Below are 21,853 nucleotides of genomic sequence, written 5' to 3'. Positions count from 1 at the left end.
AAAATTGAGTCAGAGAATAAAATATAAGGATACAATTACCTAGAACATTATGTATACAGAATCTGTACAGAAACCTTTGTAAATGTCATCATGAAGCATTTGTCATCTCTGCACCTGGATGTTTTCCCTGTTTTCTTTTAGGAATGTCAAGGCTATCCGTTGCCATTCAATGTACATATTAAGATAAAATTTATATTCTAGGAGTAGGCATAATGACCAGAAATCTTAACAACTATATGATACTAAAGATTAATTTTTTTCAACACAACAAATCTTTTCAAGATAATGTATTTAGGAAAGTCTTATTTGGGCATTGAATACATGCCTGCTGTGGCTATACAGGACAAAGCTGCTTATTTCCACTCCAGCTAAAGGTGACTTCTTCCGCCCCCTCCTTCCTGCCAGGTCGCCCATTGACTTCTTTTGTGGCATTTACATCTGAGTATTTTTATCTCTTTTATATTACTTACATGTTTGTTACTTGCTCCTTCCAATGAGACCGTTGGCCCTTTAAGAGCAGACTGTTTCTCACTATTTTGTCACCAGTATCTGGGAAAATGTCTGGCACTAAGTAAGTGCTCAAGAAATATATACTGACTACCTAGCTAGCCTGGACTCTGTTCTACAGTGCCGACAGCCTAGTAGGAAAGAAAATTCCACAGAAAAAATGGCAATGTACTGAGCTATTTCCTCTAATGTATATATCACAAGAAACAACAATATTAGAAAGCAGGGTAGCATGAACTCTCCAAGGAGTCAGAAGATAATTATTGAAGAACAGATCTTGAATGAAGAAGAGTTGAGAAGGTAAAGGATTAAGTATTCAAAGTAGAAGTCATAGATGCGCAGAAGCATGAAGATGGCCATTTTATAGCGCAATCCAAAGAATATGGTATTGTGGGAATATAAGGTAGGTACAAAGAAAGTGGCTATCAGGACAAAGCTTGAAAACATCAACAGGGGCCAGAACAAAAGGGATATGGGTATAAGTTCCTTTAAAGAAGTCGAACTTTATTTTTTCTATGTAGGGATTCACTGAGGATTTTTTTTACAGGAAAATGACATGATTGGAGTCCTGATCAAGGGAATTCAGTGTACATTGATAGTTGAATTAGGAGGGGTTGAGGCTAAAGGCAAGAATGTGCCAAGAGGCAGGTGCAGTGATCCAGGTGAGACTACAGATGAATGCTGAAGCAGGAACTAAAGACCTGGAGAAAACATGCAAGTTTTGGGATTGTTTAGGAAGTAAGACCAATGAGATTTAAAGACCAATGGGAAGTCAGGAGGAAGGGTGGGAGAAGCTGAAGATGACTCTTTCTGGGTTTCTGACTTTTATGAGTAAACACAGCTTTCCAAGTTAGGAAGTTGAAGATACAGATTACTGGGAAGGAATATGATGAGATTGGTCATCAACAGATGGAAGTTCTGATGAGATACACAGTTGGGAATTTTGGGGACCCAGTTGGGCATATGGATCTGATATCTAAGATTTCTCTCAAGGCAAAAGGTAAGTTTGGGTGTCATTCTCTTAGGATTATTAGTTTCTTAAAGGGCCTGGATTTGCTTGCCAAGGGAAAGAGGGTACACTCAGAAGAGCTTGGACAAAGTTTTCAGATTACCAGCACTTTATGAGCAAGCAGACAGAAAAGATCCCATGGAAAACACAATCTTCCAGGTTCTCCCAATTTAAAGAAAGTTGATCTACTCAGGTTTATGCTTCAGAGTAAGACAGGTTGTATTACAAGTCCCTCGAAATCCCCCTTTATATCTGGATAACCAGTGCTTATCATTGCTAAAATATCAGTCCGTGGTTATCATCCCACTGTGAGAAGTCTTCCTTGAATGTCACAGTGGAGATGCCCTTCTTAAGATCTCCAGGGTCACCTGTATTCTAGACTTAACACATGGTGTCAGAATCACTGGCTTGTGTGTTTGCCTTCCTTCACAAGACTAGGAGCTCCTTAGCAGCTGGTAGCTACCTCCTACCTTTATCTGCAGAACATAAGTGGACTCAGGCATACAGTGGATGTTCAGACGTTTTGTGAATGAATTGAAAACTGCTCAACTACTCAGCCTGTTGCTTCCTGCTAACACCTCTGTGACTGCTTTGTTTCACCTTCTGCACCATGCTTCCAGTGCTCCTCATTTGGGAAGCCTGTTGGAAGTCTGTTGTCTAGCCAACGTCATCAGAAAAGGAGAAAGGTTGTTGTGGACTTTGTCATGAATCCTCTTGACCTTCTCCTGACCCTAGCTAACCATAACGTAGGTCAGACTGATGCTATCAAATCCAAACCAATGCCCTGGAAAGAAGGATGATTCAAGCCTTAGCAGCCTTGATCTTTTGATTACTATTTTAGCAAGTTGATCTCCACAAAGCCCAACAATCATATGAGTGAGAAGTTAGCCATGGTAAACATCAAATCCACTGAGGTCTCCTCTCATGCCATGTATCTACTCTTACACAAGTATGAGAGGCCAGCATCTGGGCATTTTGGCTCCTTGGTGACTATCAGATGCCCTTAAGTAGTTACCTGGCATTTTTGATATCCCGTCATATGAATTATATCTTCTAGTAAGCAAACACTTTAATATCTCTACCTAGATCAAACACAGAGCGAGAAGGACTACAGGTCTGTCTGTAGGCAACATCTTTGGAATGGACCTTAATTCAGGCTTGTCTTCCTCCTCCCTAGATTAGATTATAATAACGTGATAGTGACAAATGTTACCACTTAGCAGGGCAGACCTTGTATTCCCACCAGGGAGAGGAATTCAAGTCAGTTGAGAAAATAAACCATCTAAGAACTAGGCAAAGAATCAGGATTCTGGTATTGTTGAAACTAAACAAATGAGCATTTTTATGAAGAAATTGAATTATCACTGGTAGTAGAAACATAAAATAGCTTAATTGAAAAGGACTTAAAAGTGTCCATTGGATATGACCGCCATGAAGCAATTGGTGATGTTAGCAAGAGCAGTAATGGTAAAGTGGAGAGGACTGAGGTCAGAATTCAGAGCACTGAAGAATTAACTAGAAATTGGAATATGCAAATAGCAAGGAAAGGGCTCAGTGTTTTTACTGTAATTTTTAAGAGGGCAATGGGGTAGACACTTCTAAAGACTGAGGGAAGAAGTGGAGATAGGGGCAGGATGTGACAATTCATGGAGCAGATTTTCGTGTAGGATTAGCTGGGATGCATTCAAGTGCCCAAGTGGAGAGACCAGTGCAGCTTGATCAGGAGGAATTGACTCACAGCTCCTCCATGAAGCGTAGGGAAGGGAAGGATGCAAATGGACTCAGGAAAGCTGGCAGGTAGAGCAGCAGCCAGTGGGTGGATTCAACAGCCAACAGCCTCTGTCTTCTCCTTGGAGGGCCACATGAGGTCATCTCTCAGAATGACAGGGATAAGAATTGCTAGAGCATCTTGAAGGGAATGAGGGTTTAGGCTGAAAGTGGAAATTAACCCAGGGTCAAGGTTCAGATTTTCCAGTTACCTTCTTCACTGGACACATGGGTAGAATTTTGCATTATTATTCCAAGTTTTATGTTAGGAAAATTATCAGTAGCTGTAACAAGAACAAAAATACTACATCAAGATCCAATGCTTGACATACAGTTGGAAGAAACAAAAGATGGCTCAGCTTCTATGTAGAACTACCTATGGGGTGGGTGCTGTGGCACAGCTGGTAAAGCTGCTGCCTGTGGCACTGGCATCTCATATGGGCACCGGTTTGAATCCTGGGTGCTCCACTTCCGATCCAGCTCCCCACTAATGTGTGTGGGAAAGCAGCCGAGGATGGCCCAAGTCCTTGGGTCCTTGCTCTGATGTGGGAGACATGGAAGAAGCTCAGCCATTTGGGGAGTGAACCAGCAGATTGATGACCTCTCTGCCTCTGCCTCTCTCTAACTCTGCCTTTCCAATAAATAAAAAAAAATTTAAAAATAAAAATAACAAATAGAATTATTTGCATCCAGATGTAGCTTTTCCAGAGTTCATATTTAAAGTAAATTATCATAAATACCATAAATAATAGCACTTTATTTTTTAAAGAACTATTTTTTTGAAAATCAGAGTTACACAGAGAGAGAAGGAGAGGAGAGAGAGAGGTTTTCCATCTGCTGGTTCACTCCCCAGTTGGCTGCAATGGCTGGAGCTGTGCAGATCCGAAGCCAGGAGCCAGAAGCTTCTTCCAGGTCTCCCACATGGGTTTAGGGGCCCAAGGACTTGGGCCATCTTCTACTGCTTTCCTAGGCCATAGCAAAGAGCTGGATCAGAAGTGGAGTATCCAGGACCTAAACCGGCGCCCATAGGGGATGCCGGCACTGCAGGCAACAGCTTTACCCGCTATACCACAGCACTGGCCCCAAATAGCAGCATTTCCTAAAATCAAAAACAGTCTTGAAACTGTGGGAATGGCCCTGCTGTCATAGATAGAATTCTAGACTCTTTACATTTGGTACTTGTGCTCAGACCATGTTCTTTTCCGTCCATCTGTTCCTTTCTTCCAAGCTACCCAGAGTCCCCAGAGCCCTGAGCCCTTTCGGAAAGTTAATATTTACTGATGAGACTCCGTTTCCTCCCCGCGTCCAGGGTTCATGGTGTACTCACATGAAGCCGTGAACTCCCTCAAGTAGTTGACCACAAAGCTTCACAGTTAAATTCGACTGGGATTCCTGTGACCTTTCCTATTTTTATTTTTTTGTCTGACAGAATAAAGGTCTAAGAATGTTCAGAAGATGAGCTGGATGCGGATGAAAAGATACAGACTGAGTGTGTCAAAGTTTCCATTAGGAAAACACAAGGTTTCTTGCCAAATAGAAACACACAGAAAGAATGTTCGCTGCATTTCACCCCTCCCTCTCCCTGCTGCTCCACATCATTGCCAGCTCCATTTACAAACCCTTTAAGAGCTTATCTGAAAGACTATCCCAAAGGGAAGGGAGAGCAAAGAGGAGTCCAGGCAAGGCACTGTTTCAGGATCCAGTGTGTGGGCGTCCACTGGCTGTGGTCCAGCTGGCCCCATCTCCAGTCTCTCCCATACCTGAGTGCTCTAAGGACAGGGGTCTGTCTCGAGCCCCCTAAACATGTTGGGCTTTCTCACTTTTGTGCATTTGCTCATGTTTTTCCCACTACATAGAATGCTTGGGTCACTTGAAAAATTGAGTTCCTCCCTTAAAACCTCACTCGGACTATCCTCCCTATCCTCATCCCACCCTCTGCTCTGTTCTCCCTTTTCCACTGACTTCTCTGGGTCACTGAAAGCCATGCCCTGCCTTCACGTGCATGCGCCACTGCATGCATAGGGTCGTTAGCACTCAATCCTGTGCTGCACCACGCCGTCCTTGCTTGTTAATACAAAGAGCTTCCTTCCTTCCCCAGACAGTGGGCTCCTCAAGTGACGAGGTTACATCGTGTTCCTCTGTGTAGCCCCAGGGTCTAGCATGACATCTCGCTTGTAGCTGATACTTTGTAAATGTTTCTGAATTAATGAATAAAAATCTCCTTAACCTTTACCTACTGAGTCCAGAAAGAATGAGTCTTTCATGTGCATACCGCAGTTCATGTCTGCTGTCTCAGGAAATCCAGCAGATCCTTCCTGCCTGTTGGTTAATCACTATATTCTTCCCTAAAAGAATCTGGAGGGAAGCAAGCTCCTTGGATATCTTAGTGTCACCCCAAAGCATTGTCTCTCAGCACAGGTCCTATGTGCGTGGCATTTGGGCCAAGGCTGCACACTTCCAAGTGACATCATTATTTGGATCTGACTGCTGATCCTTCGATAATTGTAGATGATCAGATGTTGCTGCTGTCTGAAGAAATTATTTCTCTGACTTGGAATATTGGAATGATCCCATTTCTTGGATAAATATCAAGTATCTGCTTTATGCTGGCCGGTATGGATTGCTTCAGTGGCCATGTGCACAGCCTACCTAGGACTTCTTCACTCTCTGACTCAAGGATGGTTTATCCTGAAGTTTTGCAATTTTATTTGAAGATGTGAGGGGATTGGAACAGTCTTTTCAACTAGGAGTCACTTCTTGTCTGTCACTGAAACTTGGCCATTCCTTATAAGCATAACTGATTGATGGCAGAGTCTATATGAGACAAACCATGGCCACAAGGAGAGAATAATCCATATTTTGATTCAGCATTTCCCCAATATTCAAACTAGCTATCTTGATTAAATTAGCCAGGTTTCCATTGTTTCTGGTATTCTGGGGGTAGTAATCAAGCAATGAAAGAAGACTATTTTGGGGGATTTAGAAAAAAAAATGACACTATTTGTCATGAGCTGCTGTGAGATGGTAACCCACATATTCAAATATACAGGCTTTTATTAACAGCTTCTCTTAAAAATAAGTTACGCAGAATTGATTCTGATGATGTTGAACATGAAGAATGAACTTATTTTTTCAGGGATTAGTGTTCAAATTGTATGTATCCTAGAACCCCTTGGACCATGAGTTCCTTTTGTGCAGTGACCATCCTTACAAACTGGGAGCTTTTCGACTATAGATATCTTAGAAGAGCAGTTGACATCTACAAAGCTCTCTATCCTGAATTTCTTGCCACCCCAATTTCCATCTTTGGTTGTCAGAAACACCAAGCAAAAAGAGAATTTTAAAAGAATATCTTTGCCACTGCCCTATGCGAAGTTTCCTGTCCTCCCCAATTCTCCTCCAGCACCTCCCACCCAGTTCTTAACTCTGTCACTTGGGAAAGTAAAATAAATGTCATATAAATCAGGTAAAGTCTGCTGCACATTGCACTTCTGTGCAACTCACGCTGCTGATTGAAAGGTGACTGCAATGTTAGCCGTGCTTCTTTTCATAGCTACCATAATGATGTGGAAATTTATGAAATAATATTTAATAGACCTTGTTGTCAGGAAGACTCCTTTTCCTAGTAGGGATGTGAGAAAGGAAAGAAACACTTGACCCCGGCTTCTCTGCTAAGAATGCAGCAGAACAGTAGCAGCTGCTCTTTATTTCGAGGGAGGAGTCCATTTCAGCCCATCAGTTTGTCACTATTTGTTGAGTAAATAGCGTAGTAGCAAGTGTGACTGGTTTTTATTACTTCTTGTGTTGTGTGGCTAACATCATCATACTTTTGTTTTCTGCAGGCATGAAGCCAGATTTAAGCAACGTATGCTGGAACTGACGGACACAAACAACATTGCCTACTTATTTCTCTCAGCTGCCAACAGATGGCTGGAGGTCAGGACGGTACGTTCATTTCAGGATTTCGAAATGGAAACCAAGCAGAGAAGGGGCCTGCTGCGAAGAGGCTGGGAGTTGTAAAAATTAGTCTTCCACTGGGATCCAGCACTAGCTTCGCATTTGCTGGCCTTTTAAATAGATCAGGTTTGTTTAGGTCACGGATGAAGTCTGTCATAATGTTTTAGCTAATGGCAAGACAAATAGCCAGAAAAGCAGAAATTCATTCTGTGTTCATTAGTCTGTAGACTACATAAGTTAATGGAATGGCAAATATTTGTATAACTTCAGGTTTTTTCTCCAAAGAGCAAATTTGACTAGTGAACAGATGTACTCATTTTCTCCACTGAGCTGGACAGACCTGAGAGAGAGCACACAACTTTTGGTGTTCTAAGCCAGTGGAGGATCACATTAGCACAAAAGGAAAAAAAAAGTGCTTGATCATCTATTGCTTCCTCCATTCCGTATGATAGAGAACAAGCTGTGACACTGTGTGGACTAGGTCTAACATGTGCGTTGCTGTGATTCATAGTTTGTCAGTGATAAAATAACAATATGTACTTATTGAGGGTATTATATTTAAAAATAATATCAGTCCTCTAGTACTACAATTTATAAATGCATTCAAGAAATGCCTTTTGAATGGTTGAATGAAAGAATGAATGAATGGAAATAGTACCTGTCCTACTGAGTGGGTCGTAAGTCAACCAGCCAGACTGAAGTTGGAGGCAGATGAGCTAGAGGTCCTACAAGGGAAGGAATAAATTTTTCTGGGGCAGATGTTGTGGTGCAGAGGTAAGGTACCACCTTCAATGCCCACATTCCCTATCAGAGTGCTGGTTCCAGTCCTGGATGCTCCACTTCTGATCCAGTTCCCTGCTAATGCACTTGGGAAAGCAGTGGGAGTTGCCCACCTCCACCTCTACTCCCCATGTGGGATACCTGTATGGCATTCCAAGCTCCTGGCTTTGGCCTGGCCCAGCCCTGGTCTTTGCAGTCCTTTGGAGGGTGAAACAAAAGTTAAGTCATTGATTAGTGGAAACAGAATGATATGGAGCCTTGGACACCCTTGTGAGTCTTAATTAGGATTTCTCACTAGGTTGTTGAGATTCAAAGCTCACGAGAATTGGGGATTTATCCTCATGGTTACAGCACCAGTTAAGATGCCTACATCCCACATCAGAGTGTCTGGACTGAATGCCTGGCTGCAGTTCCTGAGGCCAGTTTCCTGTTCATGCAGACCTGGGAGGCATCCGTAGTGGCTACGGTACTTGGGGTCCTGCCACCCAGCATGGGAGACCTAGATGAAGCTCCTGGCTCCAAGCTTTGACTAACAAGGATGGGTTTTATGCATCATTTGGGGAGTAAACCAGCAAATAGAAAAGGATCTCCATCCATCCATCTCTCTCTCTCTCTCTCTCTCTCTCTCTCTCTCTCTCCCCCTCCCTCCCCCAAATAAAATTTTTTTAAAATAAATAAATCATGGGCATGGAATTGAATGATAATTTTATTTTGGTGCCAAAATGTGTTGAAATATCTGCATAATTTTTTTCATAGTAGGTATTTTCCATGAACCTTTTGAAGACCCTTAATGTACATAGATCTCAAAAATTTTTTGTACCAAAATAAACTTACCCTCTAATTAATTCCATTTACAATCACATTTCAGAGTACCCTCATATAAGTGATTATGTAAAATTTTTTCAGCAATACACCATAATTATATTTCACAAATTATTGAGATACGCATGTGCAGCACGCATCTTCAAGCAAACCACATGTTCTGTCTGCGTAGCCAGAAGACAAAGATTGTGGAGGCCCGTGACTGCCAAGAAAGGGCAGGTCAGGAAACATTAGGGAGGAAAAGCAGCCAAACTGAGAGGGATTTCATTGAGTTTGTCCCAAAACGTTCACACACACACACACACACACACACACATGGGAAAAAGCAATTGATTCTGCCTACCTAGAAAGGAATTCTAGTTCCACCTGCTGAGAACCAAAGGAGATACTGACACTCTAAAAACAATGCCTTTTGTGCTGTTGCTTTATAATACCTTTCTCGTGACCTCTTCTCTTTGCTTTCTGTGTTTTGTCATCCTCCCAAGATTTGATGTATAGTCTTATGACTAACAGCCCCCTTTGACTCCATTTAAAAGCTAATAGAAAAAGTTGAGCAGTTGTTTGCTCCTATTTTGGAGGGTTCATGTTAAGTTGTGGTAAGAAACTTTGATTGGCTTTCTGCAAAAATGCCAGGCATGTCTGCTGACCAAGCCAAGGTTCAAAGTCCTTTGTGTATGGTTTGTCTCTGTCGCTTGCACTTATGTGGCAGTAAACTCATAGAGATACACACACACACACACACACACACATCCCTCTCAACAGTCCCAGAAATCCAACATAGGACCTCTTGCATTCACTCTCATTGTATTGTGAGTCCATAGACTTTTCATTAAGTTAGGTACGTTTAAATACAAACGCTGTAATCCAAGAATGTATGCCATAGCAGGAGTGCTGAATAAATTAAGGAGATAACTCCTACTGGGAAATACTCTACCTTCCCAATTGTACGTGTAGCAGTGACCTCATTATTACCGTGCTTCTGAGGCTGCATCCACAGCACTGCAGCCACACTCTGCATTATGTTGAGCTATAGAGCCTTGGGGACTAGGGTGTGAACTGTTGTCTGAATCTCACAGCTGCACATACTCTGCCTTATCAGTCATTTGTTAAAAAGTAAGTAGGGGGACATCTATCTGGTCCAGGAAATCTGCATTGATGTTATCTGAAGCTGTAACATAGCCCCCTCCTCTCTCTGGCCTGTGCCATATTTCTCAGTGAATTAACACCCCACATCTGCTAAGAGCAGAACCAGGACTGGAGTGGTATAAGGAGGGTCACTGCCTTGGTCATCATTTCAAAGAGGCAGCAAGCAGGATTTCCTAATGCAGATCCAGGGATTTCACCAAGTCTTAAATCCTGAACTCGCAGCCTTCGTGGTAAAAGGAGGAAACTTGAAGGCATGGCTTTCTGTGGCCACTTTGCTTTCGCTGACTAACTGTGCAATGATGTCTTGTTACTCACAGAAAAGCCCAGGAGAGGGACAGGAGGGAAGCCAGAGCAGGAACACCTAGTGCGGTGTTTGGAAGGGCCCTGAGCCACTTCCAACTGTGGTTTATCGTTTGAGTGGGGGCTCTCCTCCTTGGTCCATTGGTGTTCAGTAATCCATTCTTTATCTGCATAGGCAGCTTTTCTATAGAACATCAGCCTCGCATACTGCATGCATCTCATACTCATTCTGAATTGAGGGAAAAAAATAAAGGTTGTAAGGCGCTCACATCTCGAAAGCACAGGATAAAAGGATTTGGCTGGTAGGGATGCAGCGAGAGCGTGGCCACCCGGCTTGCTCTGGCAGCACAAGGGACTGTTTGTCCTCAGGGTGCCGAGGGCAGCGGGCCATGGCTGTGTGCAATGTGTCACTGCAGCCTGCTCTCGGGTGCTGTTCGCACGCTGTGCTTCAGCGCACAGTGTTTGCTCTGCACTAACCAATTCCAGTTCTTTGGCATTGGTGTTGCCATTTGCAAAAATTGTGTAACTTTATCTAAAGGCCGTCTTTCCAAGGCTTTGTCTTGCTGTGTGGTGAAAGGATAAAAGAAAATTCACATCAGGAAGCCAAAAAAAAAAAAAAAAAAAAACCTGACAAAGAGGCCTCAGAGTCAACAGGCTCAAGACAAAATGCTCTTGGGGATGAGCTTGTGACAGCCCTGCTTTGTGAAACAGTACGCTTCCGCCAGAGCCAGGTGTGCACTGGTCATCATTTGCAAGCCCTCATAGATTCTCCAGGGCACTCAAAGGTGCCACCGAGGTACACCCCTGAGGGTTACATGAAAGACAAACACCAGTTGCTATTAACTCTTTTTTTTATTCTGTTTTTAAAAATTATTTGAAAGAGAGAGGTAGAGACAGAGGGAAGGAGGGAGAGAGGGAAAGAGAGAGAGAGAGGTCTTCCATCCACTGGTTCACTTCCCAAATGGCTGCAACAGCCCAAGCTGATCCGATCTGAAGCCAGGAGCTTCTTCTGGGTCTCCCACATGGGTGCAGGGGTCCAAGGACTTCAGCCATTCTCCATTGTTCCTCCAGGCGCATTAGCAGGGAGCTGGATCGGAAGTGGAGCAGCCAAGACTCAAACCAGCACCCATGCTATTGAATCTTCAGTAGTCTGATTCATAGAGAATTACAACTTTGATTAGAATTCCACACACAGACAAATGGAACTGAATGGCTAGAAATCTGACAGCAGCCCTTCAGGAGGGAACTGTTGAATGTGCCAAATCGGTGTATGTTAGACTTCAGCCTTGTTGGAGAAGATGCCTCGTGGTCGGGCTCCTGTGAGAGTGGTTAAGTCATAGTGCAGGTGCTTCTGTGATTCTGTTGAATCTCTCATTGCAGTCTGATTTCTCACAGAATAGGTTGTTGGGATGTGTAACGCCCTAGCAGTAGGATGGAGGCTGTTTGAGACCCCTATGACTTTCCTGTTTTTCCTTTGTTCTTGTACTGCTTTTAAGCCACTTTGCTGTTCACATATTGGCAGAGAGTGGGAAGAAAGTGTAACTGAAGTCCTTGCATTGAATGGTATAGGAAGTGGAAAATGGAGAGCTAATAGAAGCTTTGATATTCTCTATCAATTTCACATTTCTACGTGATTATACCCTTTCAATGGAAGTAATTGGAATTTGCTATTAAATTTCTTGAAGCACACTGTGCACAAAGTTCTCTCCCTATGCAAGATAAAAGTCTGATCATATACTTGCAAAAACATTCCAGTTCCTTAGAAAAACTTATTTTTGAGCAGTGGTAATAATCCAGCATAATTAATCTAGTATAATTAAAAGACATGAATAGCACTTTTTTTAAAAAGAAACAGGTGTACAAATGTGTTTGTGGTAGGTAAAATAACTATTATAGATATTAAACTAGCTTGAAAACTGGTATATGTATTTGAATTAACTATTTCTCAAGTCCTGATGTTTTTATTATAAATTATACCTCAAAAAGCTATGGTAGCTTCTTTTGTTGAAGTGTCAGAAGGATTATCTCAATAACATTATAGGTGACTTTGAATATATTTTTAGTTACTGGACCATGATAAAGTATAATGACCATATTGAAAATTTTACAAGTATTTTTTTTTAAAGATTGGCTTATTTGAAAGAGTCGGAGGGAGTTACAGGGACAGATGTTCCATCCTCTGGCTCACTCCCTAGGTGGCCACAATGGCAGGCATTGAGCCAGCCTCCCACATGGGTGGTAGGGGCCAAACGCTTTGGCCATGTTCCTCTGCTTTTCCCATGCACATTGGAAGTAGAGCAGCCAGGACACGAACGGGCACCCCTGTGGTGGTGCTATCTCTACATCACCATGCCTGCCCCTCTTACAAGTAGGTTTGAAAACATGAATCACATGAAAGAAGCCCCCCAAAATACACTGACTGCTTGTTGGTCAGCCTCTCCCTTTGTTCCTGTCATCGGCACTTCTTTTTGTGTGTCTTTGCAGCTCTTTCGCCAGGATTTGATGACTTACCTGCTACCAGAATTATTTAAACCAATAGAAAGTAGTTGAAAGTATTATTTAATTAAATCTACCATTTGGTTCTATATAATGTGACTCCTTGAATCCAATACAGAATACACATTTCCCTAATAAGCTAAATGATAGAGAAAGTATTCAATGTCTCATGTTCCCCATATTACATTGGTACCAGGACTGCCACTTAATTTGCACTTATTTAGATGCAGTGGTAATGATGATGGCTTTGCTTCAGTGTCCCAGATGTGACCTTGTTGTATTTTAGTGCTGTTCAAATCTGCTGTTTGTTGAGGAAAATGCAGCAATGTAGCATTTTATGGGTTTCCCCCACACAATTGAAATAGTAAAAAAAAAAAAAAAATGGAATTGAATGATGAAGTTCACGGCTTAGGTAAGAGTGTAAGAGTGCTGTTCACTTTAGAAAAGACAAACCCCTGACTTTTATATATAGCAAGGCATTTAAAAAGACAGTCATATTACAGTTCTAAATGGGGGATTAATTGGTCATAAAAGCCAGTGCTGGACTTCCCACTTTATCAAATATGCATCCTTATATTCTCTTGCCATGTTCAGCTCTTAAAATCTGGACAGGAGATTGGTGGAGAGCTAAATGATTCATAGGCATCCTAAAGGCAAAGTCAGGAGAAGTCCTAATTTAGAAGATTCTTGGCTCATAGGAAAACTCAGTGAATGTTTTATGAGAGGGTGACTTTATCCAGTCACTTACTCCATAAAGAATCCCTGGACCCGTACAGTGGACTTGGCTCACATCATTCCTGTTACGAGATCACAGTGGTCAGAATTCAAAGACTCTGTCCTTGTGGAAGTGGATGCATAACGAACATGGAACGAATGACAAAGAACAGTGCAGGTAACACTAAGGGCTTTGAGGAAAAGCAAACAGGAAAAATGGGACGGAGGAAAGCTCCCTGGCTGGGATTAGAAGCCAAGAGGCCACGGTAAGGAGGCGATTTTGAGTTGCATTTCAATGTTGAGAAGGAACTGAAGCCAGGCATCCGAGACCTGGGGACTGCATTTTAGGCTGTCAGTGGCAAACAGAAGCTGATTTGTTACCAGAACAGGAAACAGGCCGCTGTGACTGCAGTGGAATGAAGAACCAGGAATGGAATCTCAGATACGGTCAGCATCGGGCAGGGTCTGGAATCCACACACTGTGTCATATGAGGCTTTGTCATCTGTCTGCGTTTGAACTTACTGTAAATGCAGTAGGAACACGTTGATGATTGTAGTCAGGGAAGTTATATGACTTGATACTTTTAAAAGAATGTATGAATGATGCTGCTTTTCCCAATGAAGTCAACTGGCAGAAAGCAAAGAATAGATATTCATTTTTCAGACTGTCTTGCTTCAAACCCTTAATGTATACATAACTCAAACTTCTCAGAAGCCCAATGACATTTTTTTATATCAAGCAAGGAACAGTTTGGTGGAAGAATCTCTTGGTTTTAATTTTACTTTCTGTAATTTATTACAAAAGCTTTTTTTTGGTTAATATTTTTTCCTATTTAGAGAAATATTTAATTGAAAGAGAAAGGGCAAAAGAGATCTCATTCATTCACAATTCAACACCTCAAATCCCTGCAATAGCTAGAACTGGGCAAGGCAGAAGCTAGGAGCCCGGAACTCAAAATAGGTCTCCCATGTGTTAGCAGGGACCCAAGTCTATGAGCCATTACCTGCTGCTTCCTAGGATAAATGCGAGCAGATTGAGGGGATGAGTGTTTAGCCCAGTGACTGAGATACCAGCATCCTGCATTAGAGAGTACCTTGGGCTTGGTTCCCAAGTGCCTGGCTCCTGACTTCAGCTTCCTGCTAATGCACACTCTGGCAGGTGACAGTAATGGCTCAATTAATTTAGTTCTTACCTGCCCCGTGGGGGACCTGGATGGAGTTCTGGGCTCTTGACTTCAGTCTGACCTTATCCTGGCCCGTTGCATGCATTTTAGGGGGTGAGCCAAAAGATGAGAACTCTCTCCCCCTGGATGTGTGTCTGCATCTCTCTCTGTCTGCCTCTCAAATAAATAAATAAAAAATTTCTAAGTAACTGGCATTTGTAAACCATAAAAGCATAGTCCAGACTAGTTAGATTCTATATCCATTTAGTTATTGCTACAACTAAAGCAGAAAAGAGGAAGACTTAGCAGGGTGGGATGTGAGAAGTTGTTAACAAATGGATATACCAGAACAAGCCGTCAAAGAAGGATTTACTACCTCTGGAATTTATTGCCTCGGGGGATTTACTTTCCATGGTTTCTTTATTCTTTGTAAAGATTATGGGAATCAATATACAAGTAACTTTTAGTTTCTGACCTTTGATGTTTTATGATGCACACAGATTTTAAAGCTTACGTCAAACATTTGAAAATCACCCAAGGGGCAAAAAAAAAAAAAAAAGACATCCTGATTTGGGGAGATGGGGAAATTTAACTGGCATTTTACATTTTTTATTGCTTTCAAAATCTCGGTGAATTAGGTATCACTTCTGTTTTTCCAACGAAGAAATCGAGCCTCAGAGGGGTTTACATTACTTGTGTAATCTCACTAGCCAGTAATGGGTAAAGCAAGCATTCAAATCCAGATTCTGATTCCAAGGCTGTGCTCACTGATTGCTATCCAACAGTTTGATCTTTGGAGCTGTTTTCAAAAGAAGCAGTAATGTGCACATGTGAGCTGATCTGAGAAATTTCGTTGACTTCAGCATGTTAAACTCTATTGCTGTCACTAAAGTCTTGAAGTCCAGTTGCTAGGGTTTTTGATTTGTTTTGTAATTGTTGTTTGAGGGACCAGCACTATCTAGCTAGAGAAGGAGTTGACCAATGGGATAGAATGAGATAATTGTGGAAGTATCCTTGCCTGCAATCCTTCCTGCTTCTGGGACAAGTACTACATCCGAATGAGAAGCTGTTAGGATTTCTTCATCATGCAGTCTGTATTGCCTTACTATAACAAAATAGCTGAGGCTGGGATGCTCTAGGGCCCCCTCTGGCAGTGGCCTTTCTGTTGGCAGAGTCTCACGGTGGCACAGCATCACACTGCATGAGACAGAAAGTGTGCATGTGTGTGTCTTCTGGTTTCTCTGCCTCTTATAAAGCCACTACTATTCAATCATAGGGGCTCCACCCCGATGACATCCGATCATGTTCATCTCCCAAAAGCCTCACCTCTGAACAGCGTAGTTTGGTTTCCACCCTCCTAAAGCTTCATGATGGAGTTATATGTCAATCCGTGAGCCCTCAGGGGACACATTGAAACCATATCCCTAACCCTTCAAGAACGAGAGCTAAGAATATTGGGAAATGGAAAAAGAACAAGGTGTTAAAAAATGAACAGATGTCCCTTGTCTTTCGTTGGAGTCTGTGGCTGACATCAATGAATTTTTAAGTTTGCAAAAGAGTTTATCATTGAGCAATGGAAAATTCAGATAATCTGACATGTCCATACTTCTAATTGATGAGCAAATATAATTCTTCGTGTTTACATGGAATCTGTAGATTTTATGTCCCAGACCCTGAGCCCAGATAGTTGACAAAGAGTTCAGATACAAATCCTAACAAATTAATCACAGGCAGATTTCTGCAAGGACTTCACTATAGTCCACAGGGGACCTATCATAATCCCAACATGAGCGCACATGAAATCTAAGTTAGAAAACCAGGTCCAAGAGTAACTGCTTGGCTGGCCACACAGTGCAGTAGAAATTAAAAACAGACAGAAAACTGTATGTGTGATCCTTGTCATGCCACGAACTGCCGCCTGTCTTTGGGTGTAAGTACTGTACCTTCCTCTGGGCACAGATCGTCATGTATATATGGAGACTATATTATTCCCTGTTCCCGCCTAGTGTTGTGAGGGATTAGTCTCCACATCCTTGGTATCTTTTCTGTGAAATTTACACAATTCCGGGACACACGTGGAGTGACCCATGTCCTCTGAGTGGTCAGCTCTCTAAGTAGATTGAGATATTTGGTTTCAGAATGTGGGAATAATATTTTCACACTTTCTCCTCTTTAGGATTATCTGGGAGCTTGTATTGTCCTCACTGCCTCAATCGCATCCATTAGCGGGTCTTCCAATTCTGGATTGGTGGGCCTGGGTCTGCTGTATGCACTCACGGTAGGTATGGGTGAAAAATACCTGTCTTCGTGCACTGTTGGAGGTGCTTTCTATAGCTCCTATCAACTGTCTTGCATGAAATGTTAGAGAGGTTTGAGACTCATAGTGAGATGATAGTAAATACCAATAAATAACAGTAAACTTAGATCCAAACCTAGCCTTTTAGGAAAGCTTAGGTTCATCTCTGTCAACCAATTTTTAAACACTCTTTCTACTTTCCAAATGCCCACAGAAGCCAGAGCTGGGCCAAGTCAAAGCCAGAAGTCTGGACCCGAATTCAGGTCTCCCACATGGGTGGCAGGCACTCAAATGCTTGAACCTTCATCTGCTGGCCCCTCAGAGTGTGCATTAACAGGAAGCTGAGTGGGAAGCAGAGGAGCCAGGATGTGAACCAGGCATGGCCATAGGGGATGCAGGTGTCCCAAGTGGCATCTTAACTGCTGTGCCAAATGCCTACCCAAGGAAATACGAATTTAAAAGAGATAGATACAGACATAAATATGGGAAAATTAAGGACAGTTCAAAGAACGGTAACATTGAAGACCCCTGAAGAAGGACAGACACTGTGCTGCCATATCTCATGAAATGTTCTGGACTTAGATAACTGGTAGAACTTAAGAATTGTTCACATGACGCATGTTAACTACCCAAGTTACCCTATTCTCCAAATATCCAGTCATTATGAAAAGTTCTTACTTCCAAATGTGTTATATATCTATTTTTGTCCCCTGACACAGATAACCAACTACCTGAACTGGGTGGTGAGGAACTTGGCTGATCTGGAAGTCCAGATGGGTGCAGTGAAAAAAGTGAACAGCTTCTTGACTATGGAGTCCGAGAACTATGAGGGCACCATGGGTATGGCTCTGAGTCTCACCTGGTTCCATTGAAATGTTCATGTCAATCAAATGGTTGTTCTTGGTTTTGTTTTCCACTTTCTTATCTAGAGGGCTTCCTCTCATCTTGGCTGTGCATATGTACACCTGAAAACAATTCAACTCTTCTGGCCTAAAACATCTTGGCTAGAACCAGAGTCCAGAGAGATATTATTTAATAATATTTAAAGAGTTAGGAAAATAGTAGGGCTTTATCAAATTAGTTGCCAGCCTAAGACTGTGAACTATCATCTTTTCTTTCTCAAGCCCTTATAAATGTAGATGTCAAGAAATTTGAATCTTAAAGTATGGCCTGGGGTTCTCAGCTTATTGGAATTAAAATGGCAGGAAATTCAAGACTGAGGATGGAATGGTCTTTATTAAGTGCAAATCTCAAGGTTAGAATGCTTTGCTTTGCCTAAATTCTGCAACAGTTATCTCATGATTCAAGGATAAAATCCAGGTAATTTAGCTAGGACCACTAGATCCTTCATTCACAGCCCTTGCCCACATACCCGGTATCATTTCTCATCATCCATCCATCCATACTGGCACAATGACCATGCTAGACTGTCCTCTCATCTTTGTTCTTTTAAAACAGTTTTCCCTCTCTCTCATCCCTCACAATCCATGTCAGGCACCATCTTCTCTCGGGATCCTCTGAAACACTCAGGTTACCGCAACGCCTCGAGTCCAGCCCCATCCGATGGCTCTTCATGTACTACAGTGGCTACTGACTGGCTTGTACGCTGCTACAAGGATGCAGCAAGCAGCTCCAGTTAGCGCTTTTATCTCCATATTCTTAGCACCTTGCAGAGTACCTCACATGTGGAAAGCCCAACTGACTGGACAAACAAATCAATTCACAAATGAACTACCTCTGTTCACCTTGAATACAACTGAGTGCTGGAATGCTAAAGATGTGCTAGTTCATGTTCCAAACATGCGCACACACACACACACACACACACATGCGCACAACTGCTTTAAAAGTTCTTAACCAAAAGGCATTTACTTGAATGTAATTTAAATGTTAACTCAAGAATTACATGCAATATTACTTTAAATTTTTAAAATTATATAGAAATGTACATGTATAAATGTGTGTTTCCATATCTGTTATCTTTCTTCTATCAATCTATTTATGAGTCTGTCTTTTTCACATACCCCACCCAGATCCTTCTCAAGTTCCCGAACATTGGCCACAAGAAGGGGAGATCAAGATTCATGATTTGTGTGTCAGATATGAAAATAATCTGAAACCTGTTCTTAAACATGTCAAGGCTTACATCAAACCTGGGCAAAAGGTATGGAATTCACTATCATTGGATGTGTTTTATGCATAAAACTTCTGATGGATCCCAGGCCATTTTCACTGAAGCTCTTTAAGGTTAGTCAATTCTACTGCCATCTAAGGTCTTCAAATAAAGTAGGTAAAGTCTCACCAGGCTCTCACAAGATCCCTTGCATTATAAAGGTCAAATTGTCTGAAGAAAAGGTAGAGACAGGATCTGTGTACAGTTTGTGTTCTCTAAGTCATGTTGTGATTCATTAACCTCCCATAAAGATCCAAAAAGTCTACACTAGACTGGCTTTCTTTAAGATTTATTTTACTTATTTGAAAGACAGTTACAGAGAGAGGTAGAGACAGGGAGAGAGAGAGAGGTCTTCCATCTGCTGGTTCACTCCCCAAATGGCTGCAATGGCCAGAGCTGGGCTGATCCAAAGCCAGGAGCTTTTTTTAGGTCTCCCATGAGGGTGCAGGGGCCCAAGGACTTGGGCCATCATATGCTGTTTTCCAAGGCCATAGCAGAGAGCTGGAGTGGAAGTGGAGCAACTGGGACTTGAACCTGTGCCCATATGGGGTGCTGGGGCTTTTAACACACTGTGGCACAGTGCCTGCCCCACTGACTTGTTTTGAAAACTTTCTGGTTTCAGGCCCATGGCCATCCCAGACATCCCACGAGTACCATTGCATTCATTCCACCTCTAGCCCTACAATGACTTCTTTTAGTTATTGTCAACAGAAGAAATGAGTCTACAGACACACACTCATTCTATTTTTCATTATAAGCCAATGCTTTTAAGATACAGTAGACTTAATTATCAGTCCGAAAATATACTAAATGTAAACACTTAGGCCATGAAAGGAAAACAATACAACCACATAGAAAAGGAATAAGAATGAAATCACTGAAGATTTGATGAAGATTCTATATGTTTATCTTGATGATGATAATTCATTAAGGGAGACTTAAAAAAATGATTGTAATGTAACTTTTGAAATGTAGGTGTGGTTTTATGTTGGTTAAAATGCTTGTGCTCATTCTCTGTGCTTTGTCTGAGTTCCCCTCTTTCTGAGTCACTGTTGCTTTCATAGGTTGGTATATGTGGCCGCACTGGCAGTGGCAAGTCATCATTATCCCTGGCTTTCTTCAGAATGGTTGACATATTTGATGGTAAGATGTGAGCTATAATCTTTGGCAATTTTTCAAAACCAGTTTAGACCATGGGGTGCTTCACTTAAAAAATACGTCAACTTCCTTAATTGTGCAGAAATGAAAAGTATTTACAAGCACTATGTCTCTACACCTGGTTTAAGGCAGTTATCCCAAGTAAACAGGCCAGCGGTAAAGAAACAGCATAGAATTGGGGACATGAAATGATTAGGTCTAAAGTCAGGTCTGGAGATTATGGCTCAAGAATAAAAGGCACTGACCTTGCCCAGCAGAGGGTGGAGACTGGCATTTCTAGAGGAAATAAGAGAAGACGGCCTTGCTTCCCTCACACTATAAATAGATCTTCTTTCCAACAAAGGAAAAAACTACAAGGAGATCAGTAATCTGCATGGTAAATACTGGAGCATGATTCTTGACAACCATCTTCTTACTAATGTTTGATGGTCTTGAGTTTTTCCCAATGGGGCAACCTTCTCTGTAAAGTGCCAAGCTCATATTAACAATATCCCCAAATATTTATTCACCCACAAAACTGTTAGTATGATAGGTAAAAGCATAGAACTCACTGAATCTGTGTTTTAACAAAGCAAAGTCACATTATTTAGTCTATCAAGTATCCTATAAATAGGCCAGGACATAAGCCATCTTGAGAGTGGATTTAGCCATGAACTACAAAACCAGCAAAAGCAAGTAGTTAAAATTATTATCTGTGATGATGATGATTAGCACTTTCTATTTTTATTGCACTTGAGAGTTTATATTCTTTGACTTACTTGAAAGCTTTGTGAGATAAAGAGTTTAATTTTTCAACAGCAAAGCTGAACTATGGTAAGTGCACTGCTTTGCTGTTAGGATTCAGGAATAGGGTAACAGCTATCCGTGGGTTAGTACTTGGCTTTCCTGTGGCTAATAATAAAATACGTAACTTTTTATGGACATTCTACTGGACTGGCATTATAAGACAAATACATGATAAAAAGACAGCTGGAAAACTTTTCATCAAAAAAAAATTATGTGGTTATGACATTGGCTTAGTCCTCATGAGTTCAGAAACATGATTTCAGGCTGCATGTGAACTACCAATGACTTGTTCTCTGTTTTAAGAGATAATATACTTTCTGAAAGAGTTTAAGATTAATCACCCTTGCCTGCCGTTGAATCTAAACCCACCTGGGGAAGGACTGCAGCTGCCATTTTTAGCCTGGCTTGCTACCTGAGACAATACTCGGTGGCAGGGTATCATCTTTGCACAAAAATGAGATGTCAGATGAATCTGTCAAGTTGAAGAAAGAATAATGGGACTGCACACATCTTTATAGGGCTATACACAGTGTAGAGAAATGTGTTAAAATATGATATACATTGTAAGATTTCCTTTTTTATTTGCTAAGTACTCTTAAATCAATGCAGAAATGCATGACAGACAAAAATCCTGGTCATCAAAGAACTTATATTCTAGTTGGAGAGGGGATAATTGCAAAGATAAGTAAATGCAGATAGAATGTGAGGTTCTGATAGATCCCTGGAAGAAAAAATAATAATAAAACAGGGAAGGGGAGGATAAAGGAATTCTAGAAGGA

General features: G+C 41.7%; 1 protein-coding gene and 1 long non-coding RNA gene across 16 annotated transcripts in view; one reads left to right on the top strand and one right to left on the bottom strand.

The window, feature by feature from the left end:
• LOC108176990 (uncharacterized) overlaps positions 1–21,853 on the bottom strand; it is a 174,042-nt gene that overhangs the window by 41,937 nt on the left and 110,252 nt on the right. For 4 of the 7 annotated variants that reach the window (XR_016213540.1, XR_016213541.1, XR_016213545.1 and 1 more), the window contains one exon: positions 11,122–11,438. The exons of 2 other annotated variants lie outside the window; for them this stretch is intronic. This is a non-coding gene — a long non-coding RNA (uncharacterized LOC108176990). Of the gene's footprint in view, positions 1–11,121; positions 11,439–21,853 lie in introns of those variants that run through there. One more of the 7 variants, XR_016213543.1, reaches the window with a different exon arrangement.
• ABCC9 (ATP binding cassette subfamily C member 9) overlaps positions 1–21,853 on the top strand; it is a 146,964-nt gene that overhangs the window by 113,493 nt on the left and 11,618 nt on the right. For all 9 annotated transcript variants that reach the window (XM_089303256.1, XM_089303255.1, XM_089303254.1 and 6 more), the window contains 5 exon segments: positions 7,126–7,228; positions 16,838–16,939; positions 17,677–17,797; positions 18,991–19,121; positions 20,195–20,273. In XM_089303256.1, coding sequence (XP_089159382.1) covers positions 7,126–7,228; positions 16,838–16,939; positions 17,677–17,797; positions 18,991–19,121; positions 20,195–20,273 — 536 coding nt within the window.

This window comes from Oryctolagus cuniculus, chromosome 9 (assembly GCF_051225735.1).
Source record: "Oryctolagus cuniculus isolate XC-2025 breed Fujian yellow rabbit chromosome 9, ASM5122573v1, whole genome shotgun sequence".
NCBI classification, from domain to species: Eukaryota; Metazoa; Chordata; class Mammalia; order Lagomorpha; family Leporidae; genus Oryctolagus; species Oryctolagus cuniculus.
This window is presented reverse-complemented; position numbering and strand designations above follow the sequence as displayed.